This window comes from Phoenix dactylifera, chromosome 11, assembly GCF_009389715.1.
Source record: "Phoenix dactylifera cultivar Barhee BC4 chromosome 11, palm_55x_up_171113_PBpolish2nd_filt_p, whole genome shotgun sequence".
Lineage (NCBI taxonomy): Eukaryota > Viridiplantae > Streptophyta > Magnoliopsida > Arecales > Arecaceae > Phoenix > Phoenix dactylifera.
Window position 1 is genome coordinate 9,541,412 of NC_052402.1, and position 19,622 is coordinate 9,561,033.

The 19,622-nt window shown below is 37.9% G+C and overlaps 1 protein-coding gene across 3 annotated transcripts; it reads left to right on the top strand.

Moving 5' to 3' along the window:
• The first annotated feature begins 602 nt into the window (after nucleotides 1-602).
• On the top strand, nucleotides 603-11,961 carry LOC103703294 (ribosomal RNA-processing protein 7 homolog A-like). 3 transcript variants are annotated; one of them, XM_008786104.2, is made up of 7 exons: nucleotides 603-746; nucleotides 5,255-5,380; nucleotides 6,499-6,594; nucleotides 6,702-6,851; nucleotides 8,438-8,535; nucleotides 8,870-9,077; nucleotides 11,431-11,961. In XM_008786104.2, exons 1-7 carry the CDS (start codon nucleotides 734-736, stop codon nucleotides 11,514-11,516), a joined length of 777 nt encoding a protein of 258 aa, XP_008784326.1. In that variant the 5' UTR covers nucleotides 603-733; the 3' UTR covers nucleotides 11,517-11,961. The 3 variants fall into 3 exon arrangements, with proteins under 3 accessions (XP_008784326.1, XP_008784327.1, XP_008784328.1); XM_008786105.2 differs by having other exon boundaries at nucleotides 6,514-6,594; XM_008786106.3 differs by having other exon boundaries at nucleotides 620-751.
• The last annotated feature ends 7,661 nt before the right edge of the window (nucleotides 11,962-19,622 follow it).

Sequence of the window (19,622 nt, forward strand, 5' to 3'; positions counted from 1 at the left end):
AGAGGACGGGTTTATATACGATCTATTTTCTCATGAAATGACAGATAAATTTGGGTTTATATACGGGTTTATATATCGACCCGACCCGACCTGAATGACCCGTCGGGTCCAAGCGGTGATTCGGTGAAGCGGATGATTTATATATCATCCGTTTCTACTTTCCTTGCGGGTTGCGGGCCTAGCACTGCGGCCCAATGGCCCTACTGCCCCTGCAGGCCTGCATGTCTTAAAAAATTGATCCAAAAAAATTGGGTCGGGTCGGGTCGGGGTGTGGGTCGAAATTGGGCGGACCCGACCCGACCCAAAAAATAGAACGGGTCCAAATTTAGGACCCGACCAGGCCCCGCGAGTCCTAAAATTCGGGTCGGGTCGGGTCGGGTCTTAAGCGGGTCGGGTCACGAGTCGACCCAACCCATTTGCAGCCCTAGTCGGGGTAGGTAATGGACCCGACCTGACCCGTCTTTCAACCGGGTCATTTCTGGGTCCAAAATTAGAACCCGAACATGCAACCGGGTCGGATCGGGGTCACCTAGGATCCGACCCGATCCGACCCATTTGCAGCCCTACTTATAATTCTGCATCGGGTTAGCCAGCTATTCGCTCATATTGCCATCCATCCCTACTAAGGAGTAAGGAGGTCCGTAAAAGCTCGGATCAGTATTCGCTGCCCTAGAACAAAAAGGACCCGCGCACCTCCTTGAGCTAACGGCGTCGCAGATCGGTTCCCTCCAGGATGGCGAAGCGAGGTAAGGTCTCTCTCCCCACCTCCCGCCCGTCTAAGTTTTTTTATCTCCTTTTCTTCCGTCTATTGGTCACGTGAATCGCGATCATGTCGTTTGTTTGTCTGGTCAAAGATGCTACAGATTATTGTTTTAGGTTTTTGATTTTTTGTAGCTTTAGAGAAACCAGAGATTGACTGTTGCAGAAGCCTTAACGAGTCTAATCTTTGCTGGACAAATGTGTCCAATTTTGGGGTCATTGTAAGGCTCGATCTTTCGTCGAATCAATCTATTCTTTGTTTTTTTCGTTCAAAATTTGATCCGTTGCATTACACCTTTGTCGTGAAAAGTTTTTGTTTGGTTAGATTTTTTAGATATCGTCTTATCCAGTTGAAAGTCTTAGAATTTTTTCTTATTAGAAAAAATATTTTTGTTCAGATTTTACGATGTTATTTGGATGCTCATGAGAGGTTAGTTACCGTTGAGACTATTAGGTTTCTATTGGTTTATGATTTGTTGGTAGGATATTAGCATTCTACGCAGTGAAAGCTGTAATCTTGTATTTTCTAATTCCGTTTTCAAGTTTCTAGTAAACCAAAAGATTTTTTTTGAATTTATCCGTTTAATATTCATGAATTGCAAATGTTTGTTTTTGGTGTATATTTTATGTTAGAATTCAGTATTTGTTGTATTTCTCCGATTTATCTTTGTTGGTGCACTTCGAGGTTCTGCCGGAAATAAATTCTGGATGCCACTGGGTCTCCCAGTGGCAGCGAGAGTCAACTGTGCAGACAAAACAGGCATGAGAAACCTCCATATATCTCTGTTTAGGGTATTAAGGGCCGCCTCAACCTTCTTTGTGCCTGGGACATGGTGATGGCCACCCTTAAGAAGGGAAAGCAAAGAAAGTCATGCCTGAGGCAGCAGATTTTCACCCCTTACTATCTGTTATCATTAGCCCCTCATGGATCTCATAGTCGATACTGTAGTTTTGGTGGCATGCAATTGCCTTGTTAAGAAAGACTCATCTAGTCCACTAAAACTTGCTTTGATTGTGTCAATATTACCGGAAATTAGTTGGTGAGCAATGCTATCGCACAACTGCGGTTGGAGATCTTCAGTTGTTTTGTTAGACATGATTGTCTGTTATTTGTTTCAAGCATGCTACCACTTATGTGTTTTTATTCCGCACAATACAACTTTATATTATTGGCCTTGTGTCATTTAACAGAAATCGTGAATGCTTGTAGCTGATACTGTCAAATCATTTATTGTTTTGTTGTTTGAGATTGTGAATGTTTCCAGCATATTGTCGAATCATTTGTTATTTCCATCAAAGCATTAGAGAAAGTTTTTTTTTGTGTACTACATCTTCTTGCTTTCGGCAATTGCAAGAGAGTTTTGATCAATGTAATGGTGACAGGAGATTTTTCTGGGTGAAATTCTCCTCAACTTGCTGGGAGCAAACCAATCATGTTTGTATATTTCTAAGTAAACATCACATAGAAAGTCCTTGGGTGTTGATGGTTTTTCTTGAAAGTTCAATCCTTCCAGGAAAGCTCCTCCACCTAAAGGCGGTCTCATATTTCATCGCCTGGAGGAGCAGCATTGCTGCCATTACCTTTTGGGACTGGCCATCATACACATTTTTTCTTTCAGTTTTTTTATTTAAACTTAGCATCAGGGTAAAAGTGTGTTGTTTCAGACCCAATTGTCTCTTTCCACAATGAATTGTGTAATGTCAAGTGTGACGAAGGGGATTTCTCTGGGTGGAAGTCTCCTTAACTTGCTGGAGCAAACCAATCATGTTTGTATATTCCTAAGTAAACATCACATAGAAAGTCTGCTGGTGTTGACGGTTCTTCTTGAAAGTTCAAACCCTTCCAGGAAGATCCTCTACCTGAAGGCAGTCTCATTTTCCATCGCCTGGAGGAGCAGCATTGTTGCAATTACCTTTTGGGACTGGCCATGAGACAGACATATACTTTTTTTCTTTTTCTTTTTTTATTTAAATTAATCATCAGTGTAGATGTATCTTGTTCTTTAGCTGGTGGCCTTTTTCTACGAGTAATGGGTAATGTCCAGTGCGACGAAAGTGATTCTTCTAGGTGAAGATCTCCTAAACTTAAAGGAGCAAACCAATCATGTTTGTATATTTCTAAGTAAATACCAGACAAGAAGTCCTTGGGTGTTGATGGTTCCTCTTGAAAGTTTCAATCCTTCAAGGAAGTTCTTCCGCTTGAAGGCGGTTCATATTCATTGCCTGGAGGAGCAGTGTTTGCTGCCATTACCTTTGGCGACCGGCCATGTAACACACATGGACCTTTTTCTTTTGGTTTTTTTTTAAGTAAAGAAAAATTTGAGCAGTTTTTTAATCAAGACGCCTTTTCCTCCTATCCTTTTTACTTGCCTCATGCTATGAGGAATGGTTAATGTTACAGGTACAGAGTTTGGATGCCTGTTCTCCTTAGTGCTACAAATGTTTGTGATTATCATTAATATTTCAGAAATCAGAAGTGCATATTACATTGTTGATTTTATATTTCTTTGCTTTTCCATTGTGTTAGAAGATAAATCTGATGTAGTTGTGTTTATTTTAAACTTATCGCTTCCCTTTGAGAATCATTCTCTAGTCTCTATATTCCATGCGCAGTCTGTTTTTGTTGTTGTGCATTTGTTATCTAACATGAACCCAACCCTACACAGCATTTCACTTCAGTGATCATTTTCGATTACCAGCAAAATCTCCTTTAAGAGTCACTTTCTCTCTATCAAAAAAAGAAAAAAGGAACTTGTATAGCAATATGGTAGTGTCGCTAGTATTTTTAATTTTTTTCCCACTACTTGGAGAAGTCAAGCAATATTTGGAAGGATATTAAGCATTTCATTTCTTTCGCAACCCTTCAACTCTAGGGAAGTCAACAGAGTTCTCAAGGGAGTTATAGAGAGGTAAACTAAAATTATGTGGCCAGCCCTCTCATCCATGGCTGGCCATATAGTTGAAGATATGTATGCCTTCTCCTAACTCTTATATACTTCTTGGGGTTGGGAGTTATTGAGCTTAGATGTTTGGTTGCCCAAAATGGATCGCATGGAGTTCATATAGCCTAAAGTCTCCATAGCCATTTGTGAGCATCACAAGAAGAATGTTGCACCAAATGAGATTCTTAAAGTTTGAAAACTACAAGTGATCCAAAGATCTCTAATTGATCTGAGTGGTGGTTGATTGATTCATGCCACCTAATAGCATTAGATTGCATCTCAAGCTTCAATATTGTGAAGCTGGCTTGGAAGATGATGTTTCATGCAACTTCTACTATAAGTGATTACTTTCTAGTTTCTCCTCGTTATTCCATGCACTGATTGTGTGCTTGGAAGATAGTGTTTCTCCTTCAATCCCCCTCGGGCTTAGGCTACGAAATCATTCGCCTAAGCATATTCCTTTTAGAGGGTCATGCACCCAATTTAGGAGCATTTTATCACATATTCCTTTCTCAGGTTCATGAACTAACTCTTCCCCATCAATTTTTTGCTCAAATCATCCTTTTTAATCTTGACACAGGGGCTTCTTACTGAAGGACTGACAAGTGTAATGGTCGATATATCTCCACTAGTAGAAAACTTGTCCACGTGCCCTTGGCAATCTTCATCATGACTGTGTTCCTTGATAAAAAAATTTACAATAAGAAGTGCTACCATTCCTTGACTCTATGGGAGCAAAATTAGAAAATCTGAATTGGTTATGACCTTCAAGAGATTTCTTGGTCAAGTACTCTTCTATTTGGGAACCAAACCTCTTAGTGACAAGAGATTATAGCAATATTACCTGGATGCTGCATGGTTGCCAGGTGCTTAAGCATCCAGAAGTGTTTGTATGGGGCACCACCCTTATTTCAAAGAAATAAAGTTAGGATTTCTCAGGTCAAACACCTGGGAAAATAGCTCCCAAGGTTCAAACCTGAAACTGCGTAGAAATGAACGAAAGATACAACCTTTGGGGCAATAGCCTGACGTGCTACTTAGCTTGTTAATTTCAACTTGGTAAATTCGATGCATCTAGTGTTGTGCTTTATTCATCTGGGCTAAAGGAGGTTATGCTTATTATGGTAAATTTCATTTCATCTGAAATTCCCCCTTGAGCTTTTGTTCATTGCTGTTATGTGTGAAAGCTACTTTGTATCTAATTTATATCTTTGCCTGCCTGAGTTGTGGATAAACGAAGACAGGCGACTTTTGGAGTTTGACATCATATGTAAATATTCCATTAATAAAAAAAGACATCATATGGAAATAAGCTTGAATAGTAGGTAACAAAGTTGTAAATTGACCTTACTTTAGTTCTCAAGATAAGCATGCAAAATCTTTGGAAGTTTTTGTCATGAAATTTATTTAAAATTTCTTGAGCAAGCAATAATCAGGAGAATAATTTCAGTATGTTTATTGCATTCCAATATTTATGTAAAGGCTGCTTTTATTAAACACAGATGTAGCTAATTGTGATACAACACTGATATATTTACTTTTATTGTTCACAGAGCAGAAGCCAACAAAACCAGATAAAAAGAAGGAAAAACATAAATTGGCAAAACTGAAAAAAAGGATGCAGCGAAATGAAGTTGATCCTATATGTGGTGATCATCTTCCACAGAAGGATGAACAATGTATGGATCAAACATATTATAAGTATATGGATGTTTTTGACTAGTTCTATTTCTCTTTGTATGCACCAAGATATCATGTGAAAGGCTTCATTTTTATTTTGAGAAGCATCAAGCAGTTTATTGAAATTATCAGATACATGTTAAAGCCAGTTAAATTACCTATACGAGAATGGTGTAGATAAGCTCTTTTGGAATAAAGAACAAGTACAGAGACCAACTACTGCATATACTTAGGGTGGCCAAACTGCCCTTATGAAAGGTATGAAGGACAAGTTAGATAATAAAAGAAAAATGCACCAAAGGTTTTGATGATTCTAAAGAGAAACTGCGCAGTAGCAATACAAAGGCTGTCAGCTTTCCACTTCTTTTGTTGATTAATCCAGATGGTCCCACTGAATTTAGTATTTACAAGTCCTGCTATAAGTTCGATGTGGTTGTTTTAGTTTAGGAGCATTCTATTCTCGCTTTCATAACCACTCCAAAATAGCTCCAATTCCTGCTCCCAGATGTTTAGAATCTTTTTAATACTATTACCTATAGTGACTGTTACAGTGAATCTAATATGATGGCCTTAGATCAATTAACCTTTTCATGTTGCTCCATTTGAATGTAGGATATAGTAAACCTTGATTAAAAAAATGGCTCTCTCTTTAAAATTGACTTATCAAGCACTATACATTGTTCAAATGACCTAGATACTCCCACTGCCTATCATCTCTATGACTGTCATGTCTCAGCTTTAGCAAGTTATTCTGTGCTTTTTGCAGCTCTTCCTTTGTGTATTTTAGATTTCTTGTATCATTATTTTTTTCTTTCTGAGAACTGGAATGGGAGAAGCCAGGCTGAAATCAAGGTGAGGGGGAGACTCAAATCCAGGTCGTTGGTACCCAAGCCTTGGTGACTTTACAAACTGAAGTAGTTGGCACCCGCATTATGTATGTGTTTTATTCAGAAAACTGTTATGCCTGCTGGTAATTGCAAAAAAAAAAAAGAAAAAAAATTCAAACTATGAAATGGATCCAAATTTCTTATGGTTATGCTGGTTGATTTAGCTGGATTATCTTTTATTTTACTTTTCGTGATGCTCATTTATTAAATATGCTTGTCACTTTTGCAAGCTTGCACGACAATAGGCAATGATTCCAAAGCAAGGAGAAAGATTGGTGATTCTGCTGAGTTTAAAGAAGCAAATATTAGAACAAAAATTAAAACTGGTGAGAGTCAATCTTCATTTGTTGTCGTGCACAATCTCGATTCTTGAATACTGATGACTTGATTGTGCCACAAGAATGTACTTCTGATCTCCGACTCCTCCTTGCAGAGAAGGTGAAAAAAGCTCGGAAGAGTAAAAAGAAAGATCTCCATGTACCTCCAGACGAGAGGAAATTGGAAGAAAATCATAGGGAAATAGATCCAGCAAAAGTTGATGAAATCTCATCAGTGGATGAAGATTGCTCGAGAGGCATGAAAAGTATAGCACTGCTATTCTTTTTACTATTACAGTTGAACCTTACTCTGCCATATTTATGCTAGTTGTGTTTTAAGGTCCCATTTAAACTTGGATACCAGGTTAAGACATATACATTAGCAACAACATGACATATTTTATACAAAGAAACTCTCTTAAGATATGCTTTTCATTGTTTAGCAGGTTTCTAGCATGCCAATATGCATGGTGATCCATGTGCCAATCAAATTCTCACACCAAGTAACGGTGCAATTATGCCAATCTAATATGCAATGGTTGTTGTCATCCTTTTTAGCAGACAATAGAAATGATTAATGATATCCCTCTATCTGATATGTAAGCTATGAGCCCAAGGTTGTCAAACTTCCTAGATGATCTCCTTTAGAGAATTTTGGAATGGCAGGGCATTAAAGCTTTAGCTGCCATACATAAATATGTCTGAATACCTATATTGTCATTTCTGTATAGATGGATAAATATTTTCATCTACTATGCTGTTTAAGAATGCAAAAAGCTTGTATTGATATATCAAATTATCAAATCAATTAAGCAATGATTTATTTAAACTACTACTCCCTAATTTTAATATTAACAACCATAAGGATTATGCTAATTCTTGAACCACCAGTAACTTTTGCAGCAATTTAGAAAAAGTAACGTAGGCACTTATATGGATGCATATTTTGTCCAAATATTGTTACTCCACTTTAGGAATTAATGAAATTTGTAGTCCACCTCCCCCAAAACATGCACACACGCATGCACACGCGTGTGCACAAAAATTCACTCGCATACACACTCACACACACAGATAATATATATCTATATATATATATAATTTTTTTCCAGGCATATCCTATTGATCAATCTTTACTGTTGTACTTATCGTGTGCTGTCAACCAATTGTATTCCTTTTTCTTATTTTGCCATGCTTTCATGATTTAGGTACTTCTATTCTTGAAATTCTTGTGGCTACTCTTTCAGACTAATTAAGCCATGATAATAAGTTAAATAACCATGATTAATAACCATGGAAGGTAACTACATCAATCTTCTTCTTCTTTCTGTTTTTTTAGTACAAAATCATTTGTCATTTATTGATTATTGACAAGCTGTTTTGTCTGATACTCATTGGTTCTGCCAGTTTTATAAACATTTTTGGCATTTGGTGTATCAAATTCTCTTTAGTCTTTACGCTAGAACTGCTTCTCCTCGCTGACTTATGTGGCTGAATAAACCTAATTTTTTTGCTATTTGAAGGATAAGATAGTTCAATTCCTCTAATGACTTATAGGTTCTGATTTCAATTTTGCAAATCTGTTGCCATCTCTTGATAAATTTTTGTTGGGTTTCTGAAAAGTAGAGTGTAGTGTTTGATGGACCATCTGTTTCATTTATTTCTAAACAATAAATGCTAGCCAATTTGTCGATATAGCTTGTCGGTAAGGGTTATGACATTCCATTTGTTCAAGAAATTCATACTTATGTGTTCCAATCCATTTTATTCATTTATCAACTACAGTACTTTTTATCCTGAAAACAATTCAATCACTTTTATGGAGTAAGACTGACATAGATCCTCTTAACAGAATGGCTTATTAGTTACAAAGAGAGCAGACCGGGCTTGAAGGTACTGCAACAAAGAATAGATGAGTTTGTAACTGCTTATGAGGTGCAACAAGAGCAGGTACATATTTTGCAATTTTTTTATTCTATACATGATTCTTCTAGACATCTCCGAACTGAAACAATCGTAATGGAAACGTGTTCTTTGAATTATCATATACACTTTTTCATCAGTTTCTTTAGTTTCGGTCTTAAAGAAAAAGATTCTATGCTTTCTGATTCATAAATGTCATGTCAATGATCAAAGAAGTGAAGTTTTCTATGTGCTTCCATAAACTTACATACAACGCGCCTAATAGTTAGATGCTCAAATTTGCAGTTAAAATTCAGTACTTATCCATAGCTTTCCTTTTAAAAATTGTTACATCTTATAACTCCTGAACTGGTATCTACAGGAAAGGAAAGAAAGGGAAGCACATGCTGCAGAAGGAGGATGGACAGTTGTGGTGCATCATAAAGGTAGAAAGAAAACAACTGATTCCGAAACTGGAATAACTGTGGGTTCTGTTGCCCAAGCGGCTGTGATGGATAAAATGGCCAACAAGAAAAAAGAAGTTGCTCTAGATTTTTACAGATTCCAAAGACGGGAAGCCCGGAGGAATGGTACATCAATTTCACTGAAAACATCTGCATTTTGCAATTTTATTTGCTTAAAACTCTATAAGTGATATTACCATTTGTCATAATATATGCACATGCACTATCAGGGTTTAAGTTATTGTTTCTACAAGTGCTTGCTGTGAGAAGTTAATAGTGATGCAAACCTTCAAACCTTATGAATGCTGACATGCTTGTTTCTTTTTTTTTTTTGTGGTGATTGCTCACATGCTTGTTGTATGATTCTTTCTCATTAGTTGGGCATTGTTCTTTTAATGCTAGTTGATTGCTTCTCCCTCTTGACATTTCTTCTTCCCCTCACTTCAAATAGTTTGTGTGCTTTTTTACCCTTCTTGGTAGCTAGCGAACTTTGTCCTATCAATTGACTAAAGGTTGCATATCATGATAGTTGAGAATTTAATTATAAATTACGAGTGTCAGACATGTTTAAATAATCAATGGCCCTTATTGAAATACTGCTGAATATATAGGGCTTCAAGAGGAGGGGGTTTACTCGGGGAAAGGAAAGAGAGGGGGGGGGGGGGGGGGGTAAGGGAAAAGGGGAAAAATCTTGCTGTAAATGGGACTGTCTTTACTCCATCTTCACTCATAAACATGTCTTGAAATTGGTCCACGATAAAGTTTCATACTTTTAAGCCTGATCTGGAATAGGATGTTGAAAGGTTTTCCAATTTTTTTGGATTGTTCTATTCACAAACATGTTTCTCTGAACTGAAACCGTTAAGTATCTGAGTCAGAATTGGGCAAAATACGATGACTTTGGGTAACCATTCGGTGAATTAGTTTTAGCCAAAACATTTTGCTGATGGAGAAGATGCCTTGCCCTTTGCATTCCTGCCTAGAACAATCTGATAATCTGGCTAATGTTTTTGGTGATGCTTCAAGTGGCATATATCTTTTGGTTTCTAACAATCCGACAGTTTGATCATACTAACATTTACAATCACAGCTAGGTGGTTAACTCTTACCTTCAATCATATTACTGCAAATTTTGGATGGTCGTGTAAGTCCATACATTACATGATCTGTTGTCAAGAAAAGGAAGAGAAGGAAACCCGTTAATATGTGTGTTGTTTGGTTTCTAGGAAACAAGTGGAAAAGGATGGAGAAATTTTGTGAATGAAAATTCAATTTTCTGAGTCATTGGTCCATTGGAAATAAAAGGTGATTTCTTTTTTGATTGCTTGCAGCACAGGAAAAAGGAATGGAAATCAACTTCTTTTTTCCTTTTTTGGCTGTTTAGATGCAAGAGATAGGGGTCGTGATGGTTGGGTTGGTGGGTGGTGGCGCCTTGGATGATGGTGGGCGAGGTGCACATAAGATGCTGTACAAGGAGGGCATGCTGGTGGTAGATCAGGTTGATATAGGGTTGATTCCGATGGTAGATTGGGTGATACATTGGGCCAAGATGGGGAAGATCAGGTAGAGATGGTGCCCTATCCCGTGGATGGAAGTAAGCCGGGCGGAGGTAAGTTGGAAATTTTACTTCCATCTCTCTGGGAAAGAAGATCTGGAAAAAGAGAAGTTAAGCTTTCTGGAAATTTGGAGAAGTATTTCCCATAAGTTTGGTTTCCTACCAACCAAACAAATGGAAATGTACTTTTCTGGGGGAACTGATTCCATGGTTTTTTATTTTGTTTATTTTATTTTTGCAACCAGACACATTTAAATGTTTATTGTCTTGTGAATTTCATACGGAAAAGAGGTTTCAATGAATTCCAAGGGTTAATAGATGTGCTCGAGTGCTTAATTCTATCTCAAACAAGAGGAGGAAGAAAAAGGTGGACAAGGGAGCTCGAGTGACAGATGTTAGAGCTGCAAAGTTCAGATAGGAAGTGTAGTTAGAAACTTGGATGAGGCTCTTCTCTTTTCCTAGTTACATATTATTTTAATTTCATAGTTGCACAAGTATCAAATGAAGAAAATTTATTTCAATTTTTTTTTCTCTCCTTTGACCTGCTGTTGTATCTTTAGGTATCTGTTAGCCTTACAGATATATAGACTTAATTCATGATGTGATTGTGATCTCTTAGTAGGTCAAAGGGAGTGGGGGGATACATAATTTATATACATGTTATCTATACTCACTATCTACTCTTTTGCTCTCGATCAGTTGCCTATGGTCTAAACATAATCTCTGAATTGGGTGAGTGGATCTGGAGAAGAAATCCGCAAATATGTTTTGATGTTTGTACAATAATAAAAGTGTCCTGCTTATGGTTCCTTAAGGGATTTGTGTCTTCACAGATTAAGTTGCTTGTAGTACTCTCTGGAAGCCTGTACTGTGGTTTTGCTCTTTCATTCATTTGCTCATTTCAATCTATAACTCGTCTCGCAGAGGTCATGATGCTACAGAGCAAGTTCGAGCAGGACAAGAAAAGGATACAGCAGTTGAGGGCTGCCAGGAAGTTTCGGCCTTACTGAAGCTGCATTTGGTTCTGGTAATTCTACTATTCAATCAGTAATAGCATTTCCATCAACTAGTCAACATCACAGACGGTGCCAGTAAGAAAAAGCTAATGCCATGACTGAAAAGAAGCGTGATAAAACTTCAGTCAACTGCTGATTCCTCAAAGTGCTCGCTTGTGAATTCTGTAAAGCCCATTATTTCTATAATTCTACTGCTTGAGTTGGAAGACTTGAGTTGGAAGACTTTGTGGAATCTATGAGAATGGACATGTTGTAATTTTATACCGTCTTCCTTTTCCTCTGGTTGTAGTTACAATGCATTGTTAACATGGCATTGACGGATATTACTGTGGACAGCATTGTTACACACCTTGAGTTTGACCTAGCTTTGTGGGTTTATGTCAATGCACGTTACTGCAATTTAATTATATTGATCTGGGATGTTTTGTTGTCCTGAAAACTTCAGAATTTTTCCAATCAATGTTTGTTATCATCCTTTTGCATATTTAGCCCACTAAAATGTTTCTTTCAGGACCAGCTCCTTTGAAATCAATTCTCAGTTGTTCTTCTCACTTTTTTTTATACAAATATTCTTTAGATATCATTATTTATTTCAGCCTTCAGGTTAAATCCAAGACGCCTTATTCGGGTTATTTAGCTTGCCCTAACGCATAAAAAACCCCAACAGAGGGCATCTATTGAATTTATGATTGCAGCATTCTCTTTGTAGAGATGTTATATACCTATTAAAACAATGCAGTACATGTGAATCCACTTGGCACTAGGTAGTATCAGAGGGCTGATTAGGATTGAAGAACTGGATGCAGTGATCTATCGAGACCGATGAGAGATTATCTAGATGACCAGCAGATGTTATAAAGAATTAGCTTATTTAATACCGAGTATTACAAAGATTCAAGCAGGCTAAATTTGAATGACATGGATGAAACATTTGGATGGCAGCTGTAAGTGCTCTCACTTGAAATTTAGATGATCTTGGTGGTTGGCACATAGCCAAATGACAGAGGCATAAATAGGGTTTTTACAATTCTCAAAAATAAATAAATAAATATTAAAATACCTGAAGTACAATCTTTGGTTTTCATGAAATTATGTCAGTTTTATTATGAGATATGCTAATATTCATAATTTAGAAGCAACTTGTGACTTTTAATATGAGCTCCCTCTTGACTTCAACTCTATCGCTATCTAAGGCTGTGTGTGGGAGAAAGAATAAATGGGAGAATATCTCCTTAATGGAGGAAGATCCTGCCGAACACCTTAAAAATGTCTCAGAATATAGGTCTATCAGGATAGGTGCCAAGAGTAAGGGAGGTGAGGGATAATTTTATTCCACCATATCCCACGAAATAGGAGAACTTATCCCCTCCAATTACTATTTTGCTCCTATCCATTCTTTAAAATCACCAGAAGGTGAGAGAGCAATTTTGTCATTATGATAAATCTAAATCATAACAAAAGTCGACGCCATCGTTAATCTCCTGCACTTATACTTCCAACCAAACTCTAAAAGAAGACTTACCCTACAGAATAGCCTATTCCTTCTACAGTACAAGGGATATCACTCCAAAACTTATTCCCTCCAGTAAACATTGCCTAGGATTATATATTATCCTTTTTCAACTTCCTAGCATCTTAATATTCTGCACATGAATTTTATAATTAAGCTTTCTGGGTGAGTCTGCCACATGATCCACTTCAAGCTCTTATATTTTCAAACAGGTGAGATTGTGTTATTATGTTATTAACTTTTGAAAATTAAATACTAAATCAATGCATCAAAAACAAGTTAATCAGCCTTCCCTCTCGATTTAGATGAACTAATGTCTTAGTCGCGTTGGCTTTTGGTGCCTGTCAAGATGGCCACAAGACCAAAATTACTGAACCTTGCATATGAGAACCACATCATCTTTAGCTCTGGTATTGGGCGCAAGGGTACGTGTTCCAGAAATTAAGTGAATCACTATTTTCTTCTCCTGTTATTTTCAACCTAGGATTTTTAAAAGATGAAGAAGACAAAGGGAACTTCTTCAATTACCTTGATTACTCCCTTTTTAATTATTTATTAGTCTGATCAACTCTTCCACTTGGTAGTAATAAAATAACTTTTTCTCCATATGATAACAATGGTTTTTAGCTTCTATAATAGGATATGACAGACAAACATGCTTTCTGATCATCCCAATGTTCAGTATGCCTAATTCCCGAAAAAATATCAGCATATTAAAATAAAATACTATATTTTATAGTGATATAACTTTGATTTTATTATTTTTATTTTAAGTTACAGTTTTTTTTTTGTTGAAGGAGGGGGGGGGGGGGGGGGGGGGGGGGGGGTTGCTCAAAGAGAGGTTCATAAATAATAGACTAGACAAAAGGTAATAGACTGTTAATAGAGGCTTTCCCTAGATACTTCTAATAAAGGTAAAACTTGAATGTCGATCTCTCATATAATCACCAAAAATAAACTTTAATTATCTGATAAACTAGCATTTTTCTAATATCTATAGTGCTTTTGTTTCATATCAAAATCTATCTACAAATGGCTAGCAATGAACCTCGCTCTTGCATGTCTTTCCTGGTCTGACATGCCATATTTCTTGTTGTGCGCTTCTCACTGTAAAGCTTACGAGCGCTTTTCCTCGCCATCAATTCTTGGCCAAGAATCAATTACTACTCGACAATGCTTCGTGTTTGGTTGTGTCTTGGCTGCCAATCCCTGCGTCCCTCCGAAAATGGCATTCTAGGGGGCTAAAGATTGGTTGCTTTTTCACAACATATCACGATTCATGGGGTACTGCTCTCAGCATAGAAATCTACTCCTTTTAAGGGCTAGAAATTAAAGTTGGCATCCTCACATGAAAGGTGTTTGTGTTAGTTTGGATCACTAATGTCGCTTGGATTTATCGCTTATGTCTGTTGCCCATCAGACCGACCAACCTTGACATATGTCCCTGAATCAAAGGAAGTTAAAAAGCAGTTAAAGCTCCATTAAGGAAGGTGATTATAGCTCTGCACACTTAAGAGGCACGTTGCGGGATGGTTATAGCTCATCTCGCATGTTTGGAATAGATACAGCACATCCATCTATTTCAACTCCTCCTCTCTTCTCGGGCAATGGCTCCTTACCCTCGCTTCTATATATACATAACCTGGATGATCTCGAGGTATACTTACTCTACACTCCGCTCCACTTTGTATAATTCGTACTCTCATATCTCTATTATTCCATCGAAGCTCGATCTGACTTAGGCATCAAAGGATCCCACACCGAATCAAATTTGGCAACTCAGATTTTCTACTCTGAGCCAACCTTTCGGTCCAAGCAGACCACAATTCTACCAACCGCCGCTCACCATTTCAACCAATTCATCCAGCTCTTCAAGTCAGATTTTGGTGCTTTGTCAGGCCGGATTTTGGCAAATTACATATAAAAATCATGTGCTAGATATTGTTGTTCATGCGAAGCCACTGCGATTCATGAAGGCTGCCACCTTGTTGGCTCGTGAATGTAAGTCTGGCGACAAGATTGTTGCCACACATATCTACACAGTGAATCATTTCTTTTTCCTTTCTTTTTTCATGGCACTCCCATGTGAGTGAACTATGAAGTTTAATTAAAGTGGAAAAACAGAGAAGTTGGTGAGAGTGTGAGTATCCCACATTTTCAGATATCGAAGATCACCTTTCTCTGTTCGGTAACAGGCTGGGATCAGGAAGGTCACCCTTCCTTTGATTCAATTTTTGAAGACATTAGTGAGATACTCTTCTATACTTTGCTGATGGTAGGCAACTTGACTGGTCCATCATATGCTGGTGGTGTGAAGGTCTAGTTAATCATGGGGTATGGAAATGGAGGAGCTCAATTGCTTTTTAGAGGTCACAACTTCGTAAACACTGCCGTAAGAAGCTCGGCAGGAATCTTGGACTGTGTCCTATCTGCAATCTTGCACCTGAAACTGTGGATCATCTGTTTGTAACCTGCTCTCCTTTGATCATTTCTGCACCAGCTGGATGCAGTGAAATTTTGCTAAACCTCTCAAGGCCTAATTTTCCTGAACAAACGCTCGTGTGCATCTACTGTTTCTAGATATGGCCTCCATGCCTTCAGCGACTGGTCCCTCCTCTGCAGTGACACTTTTATCTTCTTTCTACCCTTTATTGCTCCTGTCAGATGAGAAGGATCCTTTTTTAAGTTTTCTTTCTGTAATTGGGATGCTCTCTACTTTCTCTGTACTTTTAACACTTCTTCAGTTCTATAAAACTTAGCCATGCACTGCCTCCCTTTAAATCAAAAAAAAAAAAAGAAGAATAAGAAAGCTTAGTATACACTGCCTGAACTGATTTCTATATAGGAGATGGTATAACAAGCATGATGGGAGGATCCAATACTTGCTTTCTTTGGATTGGATGGATGTAGCATGTATGTATCCTAGAATCGAAGATTCGCCACCATTTCAAATTTTTCTTGAGTGCTGCCCACTCACTTAGCTGTTTGGTGTGGCACTGGTGTGGTGTCTCATGAAAGGCTCAACCCCATTGCAATATTAATCCTCTCCTACATATCATAGATATCTCTCTATATTGTGTTTTTCATGTTCCTCCATGGGATCCAATTGTAAAAGAAGAGGACTAGGTCTTAAGCATCTAGAATAGCTTTATAGTTTCATATTTTAGATCCCTGCAACAATTAAATAAAAGTAATCACAGGATGCTCATCCAGTCACACAAAAAAGGAGCAATACACAAGAAGCTGATCCTAGAACTATGAGTTGCCATCCCAGCATCATATGGATTAATTTTAAAAAAAAACTTTTTGTTTGACCAACCAATTTCCCATTACATAAATGCACACAAGTTTGAAACAGCCTGCACACAACTGGTCCTTCTACAGTTGAAGTCCAGGGAGTGCTGCTATGTCTATCTGAAATAAACCAAGATTAGGGTTTGCATGTAAAGTTGCAAGCCTTACGTGCTATGCGATTCAGGTGATTAGGCGCTAAGATACGTTTTGGCCTATATGTAGAGTTAGAGGTGAATTTTTTTTTTACGATGGAAACGAAGAATAAACTTTGATGCATATATATCTTGGGATCTAGTCCTAGGACAAAGCAAAACTTGTGCTTGCCGAAAGCGAGCAGCATGAGTCAAAAGAAAGAATACTTCTAAAAGCTTGTGGTGTCCATTAAACCAGATGATGTTTTTAAAAACTTATGATGACCTTTGAATGCAGCAATTAGTTTTGCATCTCTGACTAGGTTTTTTGGAAGATAGTGGAGGAAGAAACATCTGGTCTTTACTCCCAGATTACAATAAAGCTTACCGTAGCATGTAAGTAATACAAATAAAGAAGAGATAGGTCTTAAGAATAAAGAGATGTAAGTATTATTTTTTTACAGTAATGATAGGAAAAGGCTCAAATTTGATTAGCAAGTTGCCGAGATATAAAGAAGAAGGCATCAAGGGATAGGTCAAAAGAATAAATCTTAACCTGATCAAACCCGAGAAAAAAAAAGTCAGGTGAAGTCATTTCAAAAAATCAGTATTATCAAGACTAGTTTTTGAACTTTATCTGCTTAAATCTGACATATTCAAGTGGAAGTTATTTCAAACATCCTCTAAACAAGCTTTTTTTTAAAAAAAAATATCCTCTGCCCTTGCTGGACAGTGGATAGAGCTGCAATTGAGTGGGGCAACTCGTTAAGTCATCAGATCTCGGCCCAATTACTAACCTGATCTATTTTTGAAAACCTGTACATCGGATCGGGATGAAAGTGAGACCTAATTTCAAAATCAGGTCAGGTCTAGGTCCTATAATTTCTAACTCGACTTGATCCAATCTGGCTTATACCATCCAAATCCAATTTTTATCATGAAAAATATATGCCTAACTTAACTTTGATTGAATCTGACCCAGCCCGAGAACATGAATCATACGATACACTTTCTCCTTATGCATAACTATCTTTTCTAATTTATTGCATGATCCCTCACCTAAATTATTTCCTCTTTATCCATCCTAATAGTCCCATCTTTTTCACCTACTTTCATTTAATATATTTCATATATTTATTATTTATTTCCATGGATTCTTATTTACAATATTATTGAATATATTAATATTTATTATTTAATTATAGTTTATAAAATATGTATATTAGCCCATAAGTCAGTACAATGACGAAGCAGCTGTTGTTTACTCGACACAATTGTACGAGGTCACAATTCACCCAACAGGTGAACAAGAATTGGGGATCGGATGCGAGCAAATTCTTACCTATGGCTGAGATATTCAATTGACTCCCTCTTCTTTTTGTGGGGGTTTGAATCCCTACGAGTGAGCAGAAAAGGGAGGAGAAAAGAGGCTCTCATGAACTATCAACCTAATTAGTTGATGGATTAAGTTTGAGTCCAAAATCAAGATCCAATCATGGAACTAGGTCAAATCGGAATCAAGCCTCGGACTGACCTAACCTATTTGCAGCCTTAACAGTGCCCTACTTGCCAAGCCCAAACATCATCCATGCTGAAAGAGCAAGTCAAAAAAATATTATATCCTACAATGAGTATCTCTCTAGAGTCAATACTGCTTTTTATTTTAGCATGAATTGTTGCTTTAACTATGAATATATGGCATGCAGGCTTGTAAATAAGTCAAGTAAAGCTTGGTATGTTAGTCGAGCTTGAGCTGTCCTTCTACCAAGGCTGGTTTAGAAGAAGATCAATGATGGCAGTCTTTCCTAGCTAATCTCCTATGAATATTGTGGAAGGGCAGAAATGAAGAGTTATTTCAAGACCAAAGGAGGGAGTCTACTGAAATGGTCATTTGTGCTTGGCGATTGGTTAATGAGTGCCATCAAACGATGGATAGCAGGAAGTTAAAAGGAACTAGAATCTAGAATTGTTGTATTCCATGGATCTTTGTGGAGTCTGATCAACAAACTCTCATTTGCAGGCAATCCCTACAACCCAAGTGTTTTTTTTTTTTGATAAGTCAGAGAGATCATACATGTCTAGTATAAATACATCCCATAAGATCAGAAAGCAAAAGAAAATTTAAAGCAGGAAGTATGGTTTCATAGCTGCATCCAAGAGTGCCAACCAAGTGGTTTCAGGTTCGAAACGCGCGAGCGTCGATTAAATTCGGGGACCGGATGCCCCACGCCTGGACACGGGGTCTGAAAGCCCTACTGGTCGGCTGGTAGCCTGGGTGGTGTCAGGTGTGACGTACTCACACAGAGGGTCAGGTCGAATAACCGAGCCGGCCCACGAGTGGGGAGGGTATGAGTAAAATAGGTCGGGGTGCCCAACACACGACTCGGTCTACCCGCATCGAACATTCTCCTGGCGGGGTGGGGGCCTAGTGGTCGGGACTGCTACGCGGGGATGGGCTTGTCCCTTTCTCTCCCCTTTCCCTTTCTTTCAGCAGAAAAAAAGAAAAAAGAAAAAAAAAAGAAAGAAAGAAAGAGTGCCACCCAAATGCTAAGCAATGAAATAGGCAACCCAGTTTTCTGGTTATTTTCGCCTCCCTGTACCCATGGAAAACTTGAAAAGGCACTACAACCAGATTTTTTTAAAAATATTTTCGATGGTTCACTAGGTCAAGGTCGTCTTAAATGGGATTTATTATTCGGAATGATCAAGGTACAGTCCTGCTTGCTGCTTCAATTCCTCTCCGTCATTCTCTGCAGTTGAGTCGATGGCTGCCTAGTTTGTCCTGAAGGTAGCTAGCTATTCAAAACTTTTTGCCATACCACATTATTTTGGAAAGGGATTCAGCAATGGTCATTGCTTGGATCAAAGGTGAAAGTTCTTCTTTACATCCTACAATTTGAAACATCAAGGTCACATCAATGTCCCTTTGAATGTTCACCTACAACCATGTTTTCAGAGAAGCCAATCTGGTTTTTTATTTCCTAGCAAAGGAAGTACCTACCACTCAGATGGAAACTATTAAAATGACAGACTTGCCTTCACACTTTGCTCAGCTGGTTATGGCAGATGCTTCAGCTACAATTTTCCATTATTTATGGTCTCTTTATCCTTTCTGAAGAAAAAGGTCGAGCTTGAGTTTTGGGCTTGTCAAACTGGGGTTGTGAT